This window comes from Oncorhynchus mykiss, chromosome 6, assembly GCF_013265735.2.
Source record: "Oncorhynchus mykiss isolate Arlee chromosome 6, USDA_OmykA_1.1, whole genome shotgun sequence".
Taxonomy (NCBI): Eukaryota; Metazoa; Chordata; class Actinopteri; order Salmoniformes; family Salmonidae; genus Oncorhynchus; species Oncorhynchus mykiss.
The window spans coordinates 83835153-83857067 of NC_048570.1; the positions used below are offsets into that span (position 1 = coordinate 83835153).

The following is a 21915-nucleotide window of genomic DNA, read 5'->3' on the forward strand; positions in this document are numbered from 1 at the left end:
TTATTGAAAGAGATCATGATACCTCACATCTCAAAATAGGGCTACTTAATGTTAGATCCCTTACTTCAAAGGCAATTATAGTCAATGAACTAATCACTGATCATAATCTTGATGTGATTGGCCTGACTGAAACATGGCTTAAACCTGATGAGTTTACTGTGTTAAATGAGGCCTCACCTCCTGGCTACACTAGTGACCATATCCCCTGTGCATCCCGCAAAGGCGGAGGTGTTGCTAACATTTACGATAGCAAATTTCAATTTACAAAAAAATAAATGACGTTTTCGTCTTTTGAGCTTCTAGTCATGAAATCTATGCAGCCTACTCAATCACTTTTTATAGCTACTGTTTACAGGCCTCCTGGGCCATATACAGCGTTCCTCACTGAGTTCCCTGAATTCCTATCGGACCTTGTAGTCATAGCAGATAATATTCTAATCTTTGGTGACTTTAATATTCACATGGAAAAGTCCACAGACCCACTCCAAAAGGCTTTCGGAGCCATCATCGACTCAGTGGGTTTTGTCCAACATGTCTCTGGACCCACTCACTGTCACAGTCATACGCTGGACCTAGTTTTGTCCCATGGAATAAATGTTGTGGATCTTAATGTTTTTCCTCATAATCCTGGACTGTCGGACCACCATTTTATTACATTTGCAATTGCAACAAATAATCTGCTCAGACCCCAACCAAGGAACATCAAAAGTCGTGCTATAAATTCACAGACAACACAAAGATTCCTTGATGTCCTTCCAGATTCCCTCTGTCTACCCAAGGACGCCAGAGGACAAAAATCAGTTAACCACCTAACTGAGGAACTCAATTTAACCTTGCGCAATACCCTAGATGCAGTTGCACTCCTAAAAATTAAAAACATTTCTCATAAGAAACTAGCTCCCTGGTACACAGAAAATACCCGAGCTCTGAAGCAAGCTTCCAGAAAATTGGAACGGAAATGGTGCCACACCAAACTGGAAGTCTTTCTTCCGACTAGCTTGGAAAGACAGTACTGTGCAGTACCGAAGAGCCCTCACTGCTGCTCAATCATCCTATTTTTCCAACTTAATTGAGGAAAATAAGAACAATCCGAAATTCCTTTTTGATACTGTCGCAAAGCTAACTAAAAAGCAGCATTCCCCAAGAGAGGATGACTTTCACTTCAGCAGTGATAAATTCATGAACTTCTTTGAGGAAAAGATTATGATTATTAGAAAGCAAATTTCGGACTCCTCTTTAAATCTGCGTATTCCTTCAAAGCTCAGTTGTCCTGAGTCTGCACAACTCTGCCAGGACCTAGGATCAAGAGAGACGCTCAAGTGTTTTAGTACTATATGTCTTGACACAATGATGAAAATAATCATGGCCTCTAAACCTTCAAGCTGCATACTGGACCCTATTCCAACTAAACTACTGAAAGAGCTGCTTCCTGTGCTTGGCCCTCCTATGTTGAACATAATAAACGGCTCTCTATCCACCGGATGTGTACCAAACTCACTAAAAGTGGCAGTAATAAAACCTCTCTTGAAAAAGCCAAACCTTGACCGAGAAAATATAAAAAACTATCGGCCTATATCGAATCTTCCATTCCTCTCAAAAATTTTAGAAAAGGCTGTTGCGCAGCAACTCACTGCCTTCCTGAAGACAAACAATGTATACGAAATGCTTCAGTCTGGTTTTAGACCCCATCATAGCACTGAGACGGCACTTGTGAAGGTGGTAAATGAAATTTTAATGGCATCGGACCGAGGCTCTGCATCTGTCCTCGTGCTCCTAGACCTTAGTGCCACATTCTTTTGGAGAGATTGGAAACCCAAATTGGTCTACACGGACAAGTTCTGGCCTGGATTAGATCTTATCTGTCGGAAAGATATCAGTTTGTCTCTGTGAATGGTTTGTCCTCTGACAAATCAACTGTAAATTTCGGTGTTCCTCAAGGTTCCGTTTTAGGACCACTATTGTTTTCACTATATATTTTACCTCTTGGGGATGTTATTCGAAAACATAATGTTAACTTTCACTGCTATGCGGATGACACACAGCTGTACATTTCAAAGAAACATGGTGAAGCCCCAAAATTGCCCTTGCTAGAAGCATGTGTTTCAGACATAAGGAAGTGGATGGCTGCAAACTTTCTAATTTTAAACTCGGACAAAACAGAGATGCTTTTTCTAGGTCCCAAGAAACAAAGAGATCTTCTGTTGAATCTGACAATTAATCTTAATGGTTGTACAGTCGTCTCAAATACAACTGTGAAGGACCTCTGCGTTACTCTGGACCCTGATCTCTCTTTTGAAGAACATATCAAGACCATTTCAAGGACAGCTTTTTTCCATCTACGTAACATTGCAAAAATCAGAAACTTTCTGTCCAAAAATGATGCAGAAAAATTAATCCATGCTTTTGTCACTTCTAGGTTAGACTACTGCAATGCTCTACTTTCCGGGTACTCGGATAAAGCACTAAATAAACTTCAGTTAGTGCTAAATACGGCTGCTAGAATCCTGACTAGAACCAAAAAATTTGATCATATTACTCCAGTGCTAGCCTCTCTACACTGGCTTCCTTTCAAAGCAAGTGCTGATTTCAAGGTTTTACTGCTAACCTACAAAGCATTACATGGGCTTGCTCCTACCTATCTCTCTGATTTGGTCCTGCCGTACATACCTACACGTACGCTATGATCACAAGACGCAGGCCTCCTAATTGTCCCTAGAATTTCTAAGCAAACAGCTGGAGGCAGGGCTTTCTCCTATAGAGCTCCATTTTTATGGAACGGTCTGCCTACCCATGTCAGAGACGCAAACTTGGTCTCAACCTTTAAGTCTTTACTGAAGGCTCATCTCTTCAGTGGGTCATATGATTGAGTGTAGTCTGGCCCAGGAGTGGGAAGGTGAACAGAAAGGCTCTGGAGCAACGAACCGCCCTTGCTGTCTCAGGATGGTAAGTTGGTGGTTGAAGATATCCCTCTAGTGGTGTGGGGGCTGTGCTTTGGCAAAGTGGGTGGGGTTATATCCTTCCTGTTTGGCCCTGTCCGGGGTTGTCCTCGGATGGGGCCACAGTGTCTCCTGACCCCTCCTGTCTCAGCCTCCAGTATTTATGCTGCAGTAGTTTATGTGTCGGGGGGGCTAGGGTCAGTTTGTTATATCTGGAGTACTTCTCCTGTCCTATTCAGTGTCCTGTGTGAATCTAAGTGTGCGTTCTCTAATTCTCTCCTTCTCTCTTTCTTTCTCTCTCTCGGAGGACCTGAGCCCTAGGACCATGCCCCAGGACTACCTGACATGATGACTCCTTGCTGTCCCCAGTCCACCTGACTGTGCTGCTGCTCCAGTTTCAACTGTTCTGCCTTATTATTATTCGACCATGCTGGTCATTTATGAACATTTGAACATCTTGGCCATGTTCTGTTATAATCTCCACCCGGCACAGCCAGAAGAGGACTGGCCACCACACATAGCCTGGTTCCTCTCTAGGTTTCTTCCTAGGTTTTGGCCTTTCTAGGGAGTTTTTCCTAGCCACCATGCTTCTACACCTGCATTGCTTGCTGTTTGGGGTTTTAGGCTGAGTTTCTGTACAGCACTTTGAGATATCAGCTGATGTACGAAGGGCTATATAAATACATTTGATTTGATTTGATGTTACTTTTCTGCCCTTTAAAGGGTAATTAGGATTATGACCCAATCTGGCAACCGGAGGAAGTCAACCTGGCAACCGAAGCTAGGCCTTCATGTTAGTGAATATACAGAGTAGCTTACTGTCAAAAACAAAAACACTATGGTAGGAAACAGCAGAGAGAGAAAGGAAGAGAGAGAGTGAGAGCGTGAGAGAGAAAGAGAGAGAGAAATATTGCTTTGGCAATGTTTCCCATGCCAATAAAGACCCTTGAATTTAATTTAACATTTAACTGACAGAGAGAGAAGGAAGGAAATGTAGAAATATTTGTTATGTGTCCGTTACTATGAAAACCTGAGCCATTAGAGTCTAGCCATGGCTTTAGAGGCTGCCCTGCCGCACACACACACACACACACCCACCCACCCAGACACACACACCCACCCAGACACACACACACACACCCACCCAGACACACACACACACACCCACCCAGACACACACACACACACCCACCCAGACACACACACACACACTCACCCAGACACACACACCCAGACACACACATACACCCACCCAGACACACACACACACACCCAGACACACACACACCCACCCAGACACACACACACACACACACACACACACACACACACATACACACACACACACACACACACACCACCCAGACACACACACACACCCAGACACACACACACACCCACACACCCAAACACACACACACACCCAGGCACACACACACCTAGACACAGAGGGAGAAGGTGGAGAGGTAGATCCACTCTCCTTTCCTCACACGTGGCAGACACAGTTATACCTTCAATCGCTCAGACTGACCTACTTCCTCCTTCTCACTCCCTCCATACCGCTCCCACTTTCCCTCTCCTTACCTCTCTTTCAAACCCTCCCCATCCCTCTCATTCCCTTGCTCTTTCCATCTCCCTCCTCTCCTTCCATTTCACCCCCTCCATCGTTCTCCCTCTACCTCCTACCCTCTCCTTCTATTACGCTGCCTCCCTCCATACTCTCTCTCCCTACATCTCTCTTCCTCCATTCATCTCTCACCATCCATTTATCCTCCTTCATCCCTCTCCATCCTACTCAACTACAAATGTCAAATACCTAAAAATTGTTGTTCTGCAGCTAGTCAGGGCCATGTTCCACTACAGAAAACTCTACCCTCTAACAGGGCCATGTTCCACTATAGAAAACTCTACCCTCTACCAGGGCCATGTTCCACTACAGAAAACTCTACCCTCTAACAGGGCCATGTTCCACTACAGAAAACTCTACCCTCTACCAGGGCCATGTTCCACTACAGAAAACTCTACCCTCTAACAGGGCCATGTTCCACTACAGAAAACTCTACCCTCTACCAGGGCCATGTTCCACTACAGAAAACTCTACCCTCTACCAGGGCCATGTTCCACTACAGAAAACTCTACCCTCTACCAGGGCCATGTTCCACTACAGAAAACTCTACCCTCTACCAGGGCCATGTTCCACTACAGAAAACTCTACCCTCTAACAGGGCCATGTTCCACTACAGAAAACTCTACCCTCTACCAGGGCCATGTTCCACTACAGAAAACTCTACCCTCTACCAGGGCCATGTTCCACTACAGAAAACTCTACCCTCTACCAGGGCCATGTTCCACTACAGAAAACTCTACCCTCTACCAGGGCCATGTTCCACTACAGAAAACGCTACCCTCTACCAGGGCCATGTTCCACTACAGAAAACTCTACCCTCTACCAGGGCCATGTTCCACTACAGAAAACTCTACCCTCTACCAGGGCCATGTTCCACTACAGAAAACTCTACCCTCTACCAGGGCCATGTTCCACTACAGAAAACTCTACCCTCTAACAGGGCCATGTTCCACTACAGGAAACTCTACCCTCTACCAGGGCCATGTTCCACTACAGAAAACTCTACCCTCTAACAGGGCCATGTTCCACTACAGGAAACTCTACCCTCTACCAGGGCCATGTTCCACTACAGAAAACTCTACCCTCTAACAGGGCCATGTTCCACTACAGAAAACTCTACCCTCTACCAGGGCCATGTTCCACTACAGGACCAGGGCCATGTTCCACTACAGAAAACTCTACCCTCTAACAGGGCCATGTTCCACTACAGGAAACTCTACCCTCTAACAGGGCCATGTTCCACTACAGGAAACTCTACCCTCTACCAGGGCCATGTTCCACTACAGAAAACTCTACCCTCTAACAGGGCCATGTTCCACTACAGGAAACTCTACCCTCTACCAGGGGCATGTTCCACTACAGAAAACTCTACCCTCTAACAGGGCCATGTTCCACTACAGAAAACTCTACCCTCTAACAGGGCCATGTTCCACTACAGAAAACTCTACCCTCTACCAGGGCCATGTTCCACTACAGAAAACTCTACCCTCTACCAGGGCCATGTTCCACTATAGAAAACTCTACCCTCTACCAGGGCCATGTTCCACTACAGAAAACTCTACATGGTGGAGGTGGGGCAGTATTCTGACTTCAGATCATAGTCTCATACCTGCAATAACAGCTGAATGACCTGTCCTAAACCCCTAATACCTGTCATTACACAGTCATAACATTCATAAGAGCTGTAATATCTGCAGTACTGACCTGTCGTAAACCCCTAATACCTCTAATACCTGTCATAACACAGTCATAACATTCATAAGAGCTGTAATATCTTCAGTACTGCCCTGTCGTAAACCCCTAATACCTCTGTAATACCTGTCATAACACAGTCATAACATTTAAAAGAGCTGTAATAGCTGCAGTACTGACCTGTCGTAAACACCTAATACCTGTCATAACACAGTCATAACATTCATAAGATCTGTAATATCTTCAGTACTGACCTGTCATAAACTCCTAATACCTCTCTAATACCTGTCATAACACAGTCATAACATTCATAAGAGCTGTAATATCTTCAGTACTGACCTATCGTAAACCCCTAATACCTCTGTAATACCTGTCATAACACAGTCATAACATTCATAAGAGCTGTAATATCTGCAGTACTGACCTGCCTGTATGATAGGCAGCACAGCCATCAGCAGTGGGACGCACATCTTCATCTCTCAATGAGAAGTATGGATTACTGGCAGAAGAGAAGTTTTCTCCAGAGTGTGCACTTCAGAGTGTGCACTTCGTAGGGCTTAATGTGGGTTAGCAGGGGCTCACAGGGGGATGAGGCCAAAGGCACCTGCAATAAGAACAGATAGAAGACAAATAGTGTTAAACCAAGACTTGGCATCGTAACATGTGCAGACACACACACACATATATATGCGCACACACATACGTGCACACACACACACACACACACACACACACACACACATACGTGCACACACACACACGACTGGCGTATAACATTACATGGTGCCATGCTCTTTACAGTCAAGGCTTTTGAGGATTTGAAAACGTTGGTGTTTTAGACTTCAAAGAGTTGGAGGAGAGAAGTTTTCTCCCTATATCTCCCATCTCGCAGGATCAAAGACTAGCACAGCGACGAACGTAGCATAGCCACTGGGATAATAACAGTTATATCTCACTGGTTTTACACTAGTTATATAAAACACTTACGTAACAAGGAGGGAAAACCCTACTGTATGAGGACATATGAGGACTAAACGTTGGGCCCAATTAAATTGGCTGTTTCTTGCATTGTATTGACGCAGTACCTGTTTTTACAAAGGTAAAAACACGAAACAGTTATTATGGGTATTCAAATAAATGTAATGAAACCTATTACTGGTGGACGTCTTTCAGGTGGATGTACAGATGTGTTTAAGTAGGGTGGAAAAATTCCAGGAAAGCTTTTCCAGACATCCTGGTAGGAGGATTCTGGGTTTTCTGCTTATTCTGTGATCTTCCAACTAGGATTTCTGGAAAACCTGGGAATTTTGGGAAACGCTATTGAAGTAGAATTTGAACAAAGAACTTGCAGAAACATTTCTAAAGCAGATTTGATTCAATTCCAGTCTCCGTGCTCCTTTTAATACATTGGAGCCTACAGTTGCTAATGAGTTTTTTGTCTGTTGTTTTCACCATAGTGGAGTAGGATACAGCAGATCCATTCCATTTACATGTTAGTCATTTAGCAGACGCTCTTATCCAGAGAGACTTACAGGAGATATTAGGGTTAGGTGCGTTGTTCAAGGGCGAATAGACAGATGTTTCACCAAGACGACTCAGGGACTCGAACCAGCGACCTTTCGGTTACTAACGCTCTAAGCCGCTAGGTTACCTGCCGCCCCGAACCAAAATCAACACTAGGCTAAAATAGTGACCCTGTTATAAAAATGATTTGTAGATACATGAAGACATGACACACAGAATAAGAAATGACGTAACATAGATTTGTATAAGTTTTTATTCCATCTATCTCAAAGGAGGAGTTGTATACAGAGAGACCGAACACAGAGAGAGGGGTCCATTAGTCATAGTGAGTATCCTCTTGTCAGAACTGGACCTGCAGACACAGAGGGGAGGTTGGGACTAAACTGGCCCCTCATCAATATTGGTGTTCTCAGTCCCACAATGCCACAGGGCAGCTGGTCCGGTTAGTCCTGCAGAGAGAGAAGAAGCAGAGAGAAGATAAGATAAGGGCTAGTGTGTGTGTGTGTGTGTGTGTGTGTGTGTGTGTGTGTGTGTGTGTTCCACTAAAGGGGTATTAACAACACGTACATTCCTCTGTTCAAATTAGACGTGATGTTTTATCTGGGGCATCACAAACACACACACTCCCCCACATTCTATAGACTGAGAGGTTCTATTGTATCTAGAACCAACATGTCTTAGAACCTCAGTAAATTGATTCTAATACATGTTGGTTCTAGATACAGTAGAACCTCTCATTCTATAGATTGTAAAACATGTTGGTTCTAGATACAGTAGAACCTCTCATTCTATAGATTGTAAAACATGTTGGTCTAGATACAGTAGAACCTCTCAGTCTATAGATTGTAAAACATGTTGGTCTAGATACAGTAGAACCTCTCAGTCTATAGATTGTAAAACATGTTGGTCTAGATACAGTAGAACCTCTCAGTCTATAGATTGTAAAACATGTTGGTCTAGATACATGGGGCATGGGGCGTGATAGTGACTAGGGTGGGTCATCTAGGTGAATTGTATTTCTATGGTGGCCTGATATGGTTCCCAATCAGAGGCAGCTGTTTATCATTGATTGGGGATCATATTTAGGTAGCCATTTTCCCCATTGTGTTTGTGGGATCTTGTCTACAGTTAGTTGCCTGTGTGCACACCAGTAGCGTCACGTTTCTTTTGTGCTTGTTTGTTTGGTGAGTTTCTATTAATTAAAATATGTGGAACTCTACGCACGCTGCACTTTGGTCCAATCATGACGACGAGCGTGACAAGATTCTAAGACATGTTGGTCTAGATACAGTAGAACCTCTTAGTCTATAGATTCTAAGACATGTTGGTCTAGATACAGTATAACCTCTCAGTCTATAGATTCTAAGACATGTTGGTCTAGATACAGTAGAACCTCTCAGTCTATAGATTCTAAGACATGATTATCTAGATACAGTAGAACCTCTCAGTCTATAGATTCTAAGACATGTTGATCCAGATACAGTAGAACCTCTCAGTCTATAGATTCTAAGACATGTTGGTCTAGATACAGTAGAACCTCTCAGTCTATAGATTCTAAGACATGTTTATCTAGATACAGTAGAACCTCTCAGTCTATAGATTCTAAGACATGTTGATCCAGATACAGTAGAAACTCTGTTCTAGCCAGCACCTCGCAAACAGGTGTGTGTTTCTTTCACCTCCAGCACAGGGAATATTAACAGAACCTTAGTTCAGTAGCTGTCTATGCTGTAGTACACACACACACACACACACACACACACACACACACACACACACAGTGTAGAGTACAAGCCTGCTGGTTATGAGAGAGTTTATGGGCTCAGCGGAACTATGAAAGCCGAAGTTACTCTACGTCTGAGCATTGCTCTGTGGAAACACACACACACACACACACACCCACAGGATTAATAGAACTTCGGTGAGGGATTCACCTTTTTCTCTTCCTGAAGTACGCTCACCAGCCACACACACACACACACACACACACACACACACACACACACACACACACACACACACACACACACACACACACACACACAGAGAAAACGGGGTGGAGACAGGACCTTCAATGACGGTCATTTCCTTCTAAACTAAAACCAGACCCAAATGCCCTGTATAAACATCCATTAGCTCCATGAATAGTTTGTAATAATATACTTTTAGGGTAAAAAACAGCAGTATAAACCTAAAACTACAATAAATAATATACTATTATGGTAGAATACCAAATGACAGACAAAGCAGGACTATTGTAGCAGTTGAGTCTTGTTAAAACCATGGACAGCTGGAGCTACAGTAGGTAATGTAGGTAATGTAGATAATGGTATTTCACCAAAAACACTGAATATGAGAGGAACATGATCCCCTCAGAACTGTGCTGATGAGACACACACCCTAAAATCTACACCACGCCCTAGCATAACACACACAGACACACACGTGCACACACACATGCACACACACATGCACACACACACAGCGCCCAAATAGGTCCACAGACGATGCAATCTCAACCACACTGCACACTGCCCTAACCCATCTGGACAAGAGGAATAACTATGTGAGAATGCTGTTCATCGACTACAGCTCGGCATTTAACACCATAGTGCCCTCCAAGCTCGTCATCAAGCTCGAGACCCTGGGTCTCGACCCCGCCCTGTGCAACTGGGTACTGGACTTCCTGACGGGCCGCCCCCAGGTGGTGAGGGTAGGCAACAACATTTCCACCCCGCTGATCCTCAACACTGGGGCCCCACAAGGGTGCGTTCTGAGCCCTCTCCTGTACTCCCTGTTCACCCACGACTGCGTGGCCACGCACGCCTCCAACTCAATCATCAAGTTTGCGGACGACACAACAGTGGTAGGCTTGATTACCAACAACAACGAGACGGCCTACAGGGAGGAGGTGAGGGCCCTCGGAGTGTGGTGTCAGGAAAATAACCTCACACTCAACGTCAACAAAACGGAGGAGAGGAGAGGAAAGGAAAGGAAAGGAGATGATTGTGGACTTCAGGAAACAGCAGAGGGAACACCCCCCTATCCACATCGATGGAACAGTAGTGGAGAGGGTAGTAAGTTTTAAGTTCCTCGGCGTACACATCACAGACAAACTGAATTGGTCCACCCACACAGACAGCGTTGTGAAGAAGGCGCAGCAGCGCGTCTTCAACCTCAGGAGGCTGAAGAAATTCGGCTTGTCACCAAAAGCACTCACAAATTTCTACAGATGCACAATCGAGAGCATCCTGTCGGGCTGTATCACCGCCTGGTACGGCAACTGCTCCGCCCACAACCGTAAGGCTCTCCAGAGGGTAGTGAGGTCTGCACAACGCATCACCGGGGGCAAACTACCTGCCCTCCAGGACACCTACACCACCCGATGTCACAGGAAGGCCATAAAGATCATCAAGGACAACAACCACCCGAGCCACTGCCTGTTCACCCCGCTATCACCCAGAAGGCGAGGTCAGTACAGGTGCATCAAAGCTGGGACCGAGAGACTGAAAAACAGCTTCTATCTCAAGGCCATCAGACTGTTAAACAGCCACCACTAACATTGAGTGGCTGCTGCCAACACACTGACTCAACTCCAGCCACTTGAATAATGGGAATTCATGGGAAATTATGTAAAATATATCACTAGCCACTTTAAACAATGCTACCTAATATAATGTTTACATACCCTACATTATTCATCTCATATGTATATGTATATACTGTACTCTATATCATCTACTGCATCTTTATGTAATACATGTATCACTAGCCACTTTAACTATGCCACTTTATTTACATACTCATCTCATATGTATATACTGCACTCAATACCATCTACTGTATCTTGCCTATGCCGCTCTGTACCATCACTCATTCATATATCTTTATGTACATATTCTTTATCCCCTTACACTTGTGTGTATAAGGTAGTAGTTAGTTGAATTGTTAGCTAGATTACTCGTTGGTTATTACTGCATTGTCGGAACTAGAAGCACAAGCATTTCGCTACACTCGCATTAACATCTGCTAACCATGTGTATGTGACAAATAAAATTTGATTAGATTTTTTGATTTGACACAACCACAGACAATCACACACAGCGTACAGAGTGATATATGGTCAATGAAGAGATAATTCCGATGTAGCGGTAATGCTATCCGTTATTGCAGGGTTCCCCAACCGGTGGACCGAGGGCCACGTTTGGCCCTCAGGTGATTTTATTTTTTGGTCTACAAATTCACCATCCGCTCAAGAAGAACTCATCATGAATCTAGCTGATGATCGCTGCACTATTGTCTCTCAGAGGTCACAGCAATAAGGTGCTTCCTCTAGACCAATCACTCAGAGGAAGCAGAGCTCACTGTCTGTGTTGAAACAGCTTTTTATAGACCTTTGTCCAGACACACTAATCCTGTTCAATATACCCTACTGTCTGTCTGTCCGTCTCTGTCTGTCCATCTCTGTCTGTCCGTCTCTATGGGCCTGGACAAAGTTAAGCCCAAGTGCAGTCTATTCCTCTTTAATACCACTTTAATTGAGAAATATATCTATATGACTCATATTGTGGGTGACATTTAGAAGAAATGTTTCTTCTTAGAAAGTGTGCTGGGCCTGGGCCAAACATGGAGATGCAGCAAAGGCTTCTGTCAACAAGTAAATCCAGATGGAGAGATCCCTCAGAAGGCCTCAGAGCCAGGGAACAGAAGGGTTTGGTTCAGTAGGGCCCACCGTAGCGGAACATTTCACAACGCAATAGGAATATCTGTGTTCTGATTGGACGAGTTCACGTAAGCACCTTCCCATTTTCAAACGTTTTCTCTCTACTGAACAGGAGCCACCCAGATGAGCCTGAAGCGTAACATTCTGAACAGCAAGGGAGAAACGCAACACCAGTAGTCACCAACCCTTTGCTGTTCCTGGAACTCGTTCAACTATTCTTGACATTAGTGCTGGGCTAGAACAAAAGCCTGCATACCTCGTACTGTAGCTTGTCCAACAACGGGGTTAGGTGACCACAGCTCTATAGTGCCTAGTCTTTCTCCCATTCAGTAAGTGAATCAGGTGTGTTAGTGCTGGGCTGGATCAAAAGCCTGCACACCCTGCCTTTAAGCCTCTCCATTTACAGTGGTGATGTAAAGTGTCTGCCTCCACAAGTGGTCCAGATGGTTCTCTCTCTCCATGTTTGAACAATACATGAGGTTAGACTATGTGATGACTCTATACAGCGGTCACCAACCCGGGTCTTGGAGTGGCTGTGGAGACATTTCTGTCCTTTTCTCTTCACACGCACGCACGCACGCACGCACACACACACACACACACACAGACACACACACACAGACACACACACAGACACACACACACACACACACACACGCACACACACGCACGCACGCAGGTCAGCACGCATGGAGGCGCGCAAGTAAGCACACAAACACACACACAGGCACAGACAGACACATATACAAAGCATGAATGTACAGACACACACAATATCTCTCTTTCCCTGTCTCCAGGGGTAACTGTACCCTACAGTCCTGTTCACCAGGCACTCTTACATAACCCCAGTAACAGACCTACAGTATTGTTACAAGTCTCATAACCCCAGTAACAGACCTACAGTAGCAAGTCTCATAACCCCAGTAACAGACCTACAGTATTGTTACAAGTCTCATAACCCCAGTTTCAGACCTACAGTACCAAGTCTCATAACCCCAGTAACAGACCTACAGTAACAAGTCTCATAACCCCAGTAACAGACCTACAGTATTGTTACAAGTCTCATAACCCCAGTAACAGACCTACAGTAACAAGTCTCATAACCCCAGTAACAGACCTACAGTAACAAGTCTCATAATCCCAGTAACAGACCTACAGTAACAAGTCTCATAACCCCAGTAACAGACCTACAGTAACAAGTCTCATAACCCCAGTAACAGACCTACAGTAACAAGTCTCATAACCCCAGTAACAGACGTACAGTAACAAGTCTCATAACCCAAGTAACAGACCTACAGTAACAAGTCTCATAACCCCAGTAACAGACCTACAGTAACAAGTCTCATAACCCCAGTAACATACCTACAGTATTGTACCAAGTCTCATAACCCCAGTAACAGACCTATTGTACCAAGTCTCATAACCCCAGTAACAGACCTATTGTAACAAGTCTCATAACCCCAGTAACATACCTATTGTAACAAGTCTCATAACCCCAGTAACAGACCTATTGTAACAAGTCTCATAACCCCAGTAACAGACCTACAGTATTGTACCAAGTCTCATAACCCCAGTAACAGACCTACAGTATTGTACCAAGTCTCATAACCCCAGTAACAGACCTACAGTAACAAGTCTCATAATCCCAGTAACAGACCTATTGTACCAAGTCTCATAACCCCAGTAACAGACCTACAGTAACAAGTCTCATAACCCCAGTAACAGACCTACAGTAACAAGTCTCATAACCCCAGTAACAGACCTACAGTATTGTACCAAGTCTCATAACCCCAGTAACAGACCTACAGTAACAAGTCTCATAACCCCAGTAACAGACCTACAGTAACAAGTCTCATAACCCCAGTAACAGACCTACAGTATTGTACCAAGTCTCATAACCCCAGTAACAGACCTACAGTATTGTACCAAGTCTCATAACCCCAGTAACAGACCTATTGTACCAAGTCTCATAACCCCAGTAACAGACCTACAGTATTGTACCAAGTCTCATAACCCCAGCAACAGACCTACAGTAACAAGTCTCATAACCCCAGTAACAGACCTACAGTAACAAGTCTCATAACCCCAGTAACAGACCTACAGTATTGTACCAAGTCTCATAACCACAGTAACAGACCTACAGTAACAAGTCTCATAACCCCAGTAACAGACCTACAGTAACAAGTCTCATAACCCCAGTAACAGACCTACAGTAACAAGTCTCATAACCCCAGTAACAGACCTACAGTATTGTACCAAGTCTCATAACCCCAGTAACAGACCTACAGTACCAAGTCTCATAACCCCAGTAACAGACCTACAGTAACAAGTCTCATAACCCCAGTAACAGACCTACAGTAACAAGTCTCATAACCCCAGTAACAGACCTACAGTATTGTACCAAGTCTCATAACCCCAGTAACAGACCTACAGTAACAAGTATCATAACCCCAGTAACAGACCTACAGTATTGTACCAAGTCTCATAACCCCAGTAACAGACCTACAGTATTGTACCAAGTCTCATAACCCCAGTAACAGACCTACAGTAACAAGTCTCATAACCCCAGTAACAGACCTACAGTAACAAGTCTCATAACCCCAGTAACAGACCTACAGTAACAAGTCTCATAACCCCAGTAACAGACCTACAGTATTGTACCAAGTCTCATAACCCCAGTAACAGACCTACAGTACCAAGTCTCATAACCCCAGTAACAGACCTACAGTAACAAGTCTCATAACCCCAGTAACAGACCTACAGTATTGTACCAAGTCTCATAACCCCAGTAACAGACCTACAGTACCAAGTCTCATAACCCCAGTAACAGACCTACAGTAACAAGTCTCATAACCCCAGTAACAGACCTACAGTACCAAGTCTCATAACCCCAGTAACAGACCTACAGTAACAAGTCTCATAACCCCAGTAACAGACCTACAGTAACAAGTCTCATAACCCCAGTAACAGACCTACAGTATTGTACCAAGTCTCATAACCCCAGTAACAGACCTATTGAACCAAGTCTTTATACACAGTCAGACAGCGTACCTCAACAAAACGTAGTTCTTGTCCTTTGTGATACTGGCAGGCTAGGAATGAAGCATGACAGCACAGAGAAAACAGAGGAGAAAAACAAGCTGTATCTGTCAATGTGTGAATACATTTAGCATCTCCATCTATCTACAGACTGTGATGAAGTCAAGTAAATCACCAGTCTTCTCTAAGTAGTACTTCTAACACAGTGCTGAAACTATACATTATCCACATAGTATAGAGCTGATGACAAGGTGCTATATGATTCACACAACAACTGTTTTACTGCTGCAACTACACAGAGAGAGGGAGGGAGGGAGGGAGGGAGGGAGGGAGGGAGGGAGGGAGGGAGGGAGGGAGGGAGGGAGGGAGGGAGGGAGATACACACAAACAGACACATAGACACTGACATACATACACACATACTGTACATTTATGCACACACACACACACACACACACACACACACACACACACACACACACACCTCAACAGGAGGTAGGGAGGAAATGAGATCCTCCCTTTAGAATAACGGTAGATTTGGTTTCAGAAAAATATCATTTTGCTGCACGCTGTACATACAGTCCTCACAGAGAGAGCAGTCAACCTGATATGGGGGGGGGGGGGGGGGTAAAGGTGGCAGAACTGGCTGACATGACAGCTACTTTTACAAACACACCCACACACACCCACGGACACATACACACACAAACAGACACACACAAACAGACACACACACACACACACGCACACACACACACACACACACATACACACACATACACACCTCCACAATGCAGTGTGTGACTTGTATCTGTGGGTGAAAGACATCATACAGTACGTTTCACCTTTTCATTTTCTCTCCCTCTCATTAAATCCCACTTTCCATAATAATATGATGAAAGCTCCAAAGTGCAGAGGGGAGAAATGGAGAGGGAAATGGAGAGGAACATGGTCTCATTAGTCAGAAGGGAGAAATGGAGAGGGAAATGGAGAGGAACATGGTCTCATTAGCCAGAGGGGAGAAATGGAGAGGAACATGGTCTCATTAGTCAGAAGGGAGAAATGGAGAGGGAAATGGAGAGGAACATGGTCTCATTAGCCAGAGGGGAGAAATGGAGAGGAACATGGTCTCATTAGTCAGAGGGGAGAAATGGAGAGGAACATGGTCTCATTAGCCAGAGGGGAGAAATGGAGAGGAGCATGGTCTCATTAGTCAGAGTGGAAAAATGGAGAGGAAAATGGTCTCATTAGCCAGAGGGGAGAAATGGAGAGGAACATGGTCTCATTAGTCAGAGGGGAGAAATGGAGAGGAACATGGTCTCATTAGTCAGAGGGGAGAAATGGAGAAGAAAATGGAGAGGAACATGGAGAGGAACATGGTCTCATTAGCCAGAGGGGAGAAATGGAGAGGAACATGGTCTCATTAGCCAGAGGGAAGAAATGGAGAGGAACATGGTCTCATTAGCCAGAGGGGAGAAATGGAGAGGAACATGGTCTCATTAGCCAGAGGGGAGAAATGGAGAGGGACATGGTCTCATTAGTCAGAGGGGAGAAATGGAGAGGAACATGGTCTCATTAGTCAGAGGGGAGAAATGGAGAGGAACATGGTCTCATTAGCCAGAGGGGAGAAATGGAGAGGAACATGGTCTCATTAGCCAGAGGGGAGAAATTGAGAGGAACATGGTCTCATTAGCCAGAGGGGAGAAATGGAGAGGGACATGGTCTCATTAGTCAGAGGGAAGAAATGGAGAGAAACATGGTCTCATTAGTCAGAGGGGAGACATGGAGAGGAACATGGTCTCATTAGTCAGAGGGGAGAAATGGAGAGGAACATGGTCTCATTAGTCAGAGGGGAGACATGGAGAGGAACATGGAGAGGAACATGGTCTCATTAGTCAGAGGGGAGACATGGAGAGGAACATGGAGAGGAACATGGTCTCATTAGTCAGAGGGGAGACATGGAGAGGAACATGGAGAGGAACATGGTTTCATTAGTCAGAGGGGAGACATGGAGAGGAACATGGAGAGGAACATGGTCTCATTAGTCAGAGGGGAGAAAGTAAATCAGTAACTAACAGAGCCTGGAGCGACGCAGCACAGTTCAATCTGAAAGAAGGAGATGAAAGAACAGAAATGTTAGTGTGATGAAATGAAACAAAGCAGTAGACACACACACACACACACACACACACACACACACACACACACACAGAGGAGAAACACACACACACAGAGGAGAAACACACACACACACACAGAGAGGAGATACACACACACACACACACAGAGAGAGGAGAAACACACACACACACACACAGATACACACACACACACACATACACAGAGGAGATACACACACACACACAGAGAGATAAACACACACACACACACATACACAGAGGAGATACACACACAAATGCAGCAGATGATGCAACCTACGAATGCAGGAAACATTGAGAACTGTTTGAAAATGCTTCCACACGCACAATATGACATGTATCAATCAGCTGGTTGAGGAAGAAACAGACAGATCAGAGGACAGGTGGTTTGGTAGATGACATCCTAAAGGAATCCCCTGGAGCACTTCAATGGTTCACTTAAAGAGGAGCTGATGACATCCTGTGATTCCTATTGTGTGTGTGTGTGTGTGTGTGTGTGTGTGTGTGTGTGTGTGTGTGTGTGTGTGTGTGTGTGTGTGTGTGTGTGTGTGTGTGTGTGTGTGTGTGTGTGTGTGTGTGTAAAAAAACAAATGAGATGGGAATCCATATGTTAGTTATGGTGGGACCGTATACTGATTACTGTATATCAGCGGATCTAGGGCTACCACTTGACTTTGATCTCACGATCTGACATGTTGTTCTACACATGCACAATCTGACAACCAGGTGGGCTTTTTACAATTCTATCTGGCAACCAGGTGGGCTTTTTCCAATTATATCTGGCAACTTGCACTTGAAAATGTTCAATAAATATATACATTAGTCTCCCTCTCCATTTACAGTATAGAGCAGTATTTCTCTAACCTCTCCACGAGGACCCCCAGACGTTCCACAGTTTGGTTGTAGCCCTGCGTGTGTATCAGAGTAAAAGTGCTGATTTAGAATCAGTTTAGCATTTTAGATAAGATTACATGGACAGGACAGACCTGACCCTAGATCAGCACTCTGAGATGTTTAATACCTACGGCCCACAGGGCTCCAGGGTTCTAAATGAGACATTTCATTGGTAGAATTGGTGCATGACATTTATGAACACCAGAAAATAATAATTTATTGATTGAGATACAGCCTGTACTGGGACTAAATGTAGTCTAGCTACTGTTGAAGCACATGCTGTTGCCCTAGAAACTAATATGTAGCACTGTAAACACATCAGTTTATTATAAAGGCTAAAATGTGGTAATAGCTGGAGAGGAATCAGTGGAACGGTATCAAATACATCAACATATGGTGTCCATGTGGTGTCCATTCCATTTGCTCTGTTCCAGACATTATAATGAGCCGTCCTCCACTCAGCAGCCTCCACTGGTTGGTAGGAATACCCGTCATTGAAATGACAAAGTCATGTGTGGAATATTAGATGTATATATGATGTAAAATCACTATTTTCCTATTGAGATGCATTACACTGGACATTTGACAAACTCTTTAAAAATGTCAGGTTTGTGATGATGACATGCAAGAGATCAGTCATTCATACATTCCTTGATCTCCTGAAGAAGCTGTCCCCTTTCCTTTCTTTCTGTGCCCCCAAATCTTTGGATATACTGGTCAATTTACCAGGTTGTTAGCTAGCTATCCTATGAGGTAACAGGACTGAACAAAGTGTAAACAAATGGTTAACGACGCAAGTGTGTCAAAATGCTGTCCCGGCGATCCGCTATAGAAGATACAGATGTTGTGCTGTCCCGGCGATCCGCTATAGAAGATACAGATGCTGTGCGGTCCCGGCGATCCGCTATAGAAGATACAGATGCTGTGCGGTCCCGGTGATCCGCTATAGAAGATACAGATGCTGTGCGGTCCCGGTGATCCGCTATAGAAGATACAGATGCTGTGCGGTCCCGGCGATCCGCTATAGAAGATACAGATGCTGTGCGGTCCCGGTGATCCGCTATAGAAGATACAGATGTTGTGCGGTCCCGGCGATCCGCTATAGAAGATACAGACGTTGTGCGGTCCCGGTGATCCGCTATAGAAGATACAGATGTTGGGCGGTCCCGGTGATCCGCTATAGAAGATACAGATGTTGTGCGGTCCCGGTGATCCGCTATAGAAGATACAGATGCTGTGCGGTCCCGGTGATCCGCTATAGAAGATACAGATGCTGTGCGGTCCCGGTGATCCGCTATAGAAGATACAGATGCTGTGCGGTCCCGGTGATCCGCTATAGAAGATACAGATGCTGTGCGGTCCCGGTGATCCGCTATAGAAGATACAGATGCTGTGCGGTCCCGGTGATCCGCTATAGAAGATACAGATGCTGTGCGGTCCCGGTGATCCGCTATAGAAGATACAGATGCTGTGCGGTCCCGGTGATCCGCTATAGAAGATACAGATGCTGTGCGGTCCCGGTGATCCGCTATAGAAGATACAGATGTTGGGCGGTCCCGGCGATCCGCTATAGAAGATACAGATGTTGTGCGGTCCCGGTGATCCGCTATAGAAGATACAGATGTTGGGCGGTCCCGGCGATCCGCTATAGAAGATACAGATGCTGTGCGGTCCCGGTGATCCGCTATAGAAGATACAGATGCTGTGCGGTCCCGGTGATCCGCTATAGAAGATACAGATGCTGTGCGGTCCCGGTGATCCGCTATAGAAGATACAGATGCTGTGCGGTCCCGGCGATCCGCTATAGAAGATACAGATGCTGTGCGGTCCCGGTGATCCGCTATAGAAGATACAGATGCTGTGCGGTCCCGGTGATCCGCTATAGAAGATACAGATGCTGTGCGGTCCCGGTGATCCGCTATAGAAGATACAGATGCTGTGCGGTCCCGGTGATCCGCTATAGAAGATACAGACGTTGGGCGGTCCCGGCGATCCGCTATAGAAGATACAAATGTTGTGCGGTCCCGGCGATCCGCTATAGAAGATACAGATGCTGTGCGGTCCCGGCGATCCGCTATAGAAGATACAGATGCTGTGCGGTCCCGGTGATCCGCTATAGAAGATATAGATGCTGTGCGGTCCCGGCGATCCGCTATAGAAGATACAGATGCTGTGCGGTCCCGGTGATCCGCTATAGAAGATACAGATGCTGTGCGGTCCCGGCGATCCGCTATAGAAGATACAGATGTTGTGAGGTCCCGGCGATCCGCTATAGAAGATACAGATGTTGTGCTGGTAATATGGGTCAGATCATTTGACCTGGTTGGGATAGAAGCAAGACATTTTCACTGTAGTAATGGTGCAACCAGGATGCTAATGGATCTGCACTCACTTGTTTCTCTAGGGCACTCTGAAACAACGCTACAGCCAGGCCTTGTCATTACAACAATCATTATCTGGGAGAGTTTTGTTCATAGTTGCACAGTGCTCCCATTGTTAAACTGCTGGTTGCATAGCAAAATATTGGTTGTACTTTAGAGTCCTGCTCCTAATCAAAGACACTTTATGAATACACTCCCTGAACTAAAGCACCTGATTTAACAAGTCAATGGCTTGGGGATTAGTTGACTAATCAGGTGTGCCAGTACTGGAATAGATCAAGTGGAACGGCTAGGGGTCTAGGAGGCTAGGAGGTTAGGAGGATAGGGGTCTAGGAGGCTAGGAGGTTAGGAGGCTAGAGTGTTGAGAGGATAGAGAGTTGGGAGGCTAGAGTGTTGGGAGGCTAGAGTGTTGGGAGGCTAGAGTGTTGGGAGGCTAGAGTGTTGGGAGGCTGGGGGTTTGGGAGGCTAGGAGATTAGGGATCTAGGAGGCTAGGAGGCTAGAAGGCTAGGGGGTTAGAATGCTAGAAGGCTAGGGGGTTAGAAGGCTAGAAGGCTAGGGGGTTAGGAGGCTAGGGAGCTAGGAGGTTAGGAGGCTAGGGGGTTAGGAGGCTAGGGGGTTAGGGGATTAGGAGGTTAGGAGGCTAGGGAGTTAGGAGGTTAGGAGGCTAGGGGGTTAGGAGGCTAGGGGGTTAGGAGGCTAGGGGGTTAGGAGGCTAGGGGGTTAGGAGGCTAAGGTGGACATTTTGGTTTTTGTGCTTTTCTAATAACCAATTTCTATGTTCATGCAAGTGACTGACTGAATGAATCCTCACTATCAGTATCTGCAATTTGGCAGTACGCCCAGAACCTTGTTTAGAGAAATTAGATCTCAGTTTCAAGGTCTCAGCTTAGAGAAGAAGCCTCGTGAGGTACTGGTCTATCACAAGCATGACCCAGTATT

At 45.2% G+C, this 21915-nt stretch overlaps 1 protein-coding gene across 3 annotated transcripts in view; it reads right to left on the reverse strand.

Moving 5' to 3' along the window:
- The window catches only part of LOC118964944 (cell migration-inducing and hyaluronan-binding protein-like), a 155778-nt gene that overhangs the window by 78930 nt on the left and 54933 nt on the right, over positions 1-21915 (reverse strand). For all 3 annotated transcript variants that reach the window (XM_036981212.1, XM_036981214.1, XM_036981215.1), the window contains one exon: positions 6680-6859. In XM_036981212.1, the coding sequence (XP_036837107.1) occupies positions 6680-6731 (52 nt within the window). In that variant the 5' untranslated portion in view covers positions 6732-6859. The remainder of the gene's footprint in view (positions 1-6679; positions 6860-21915) is intronic.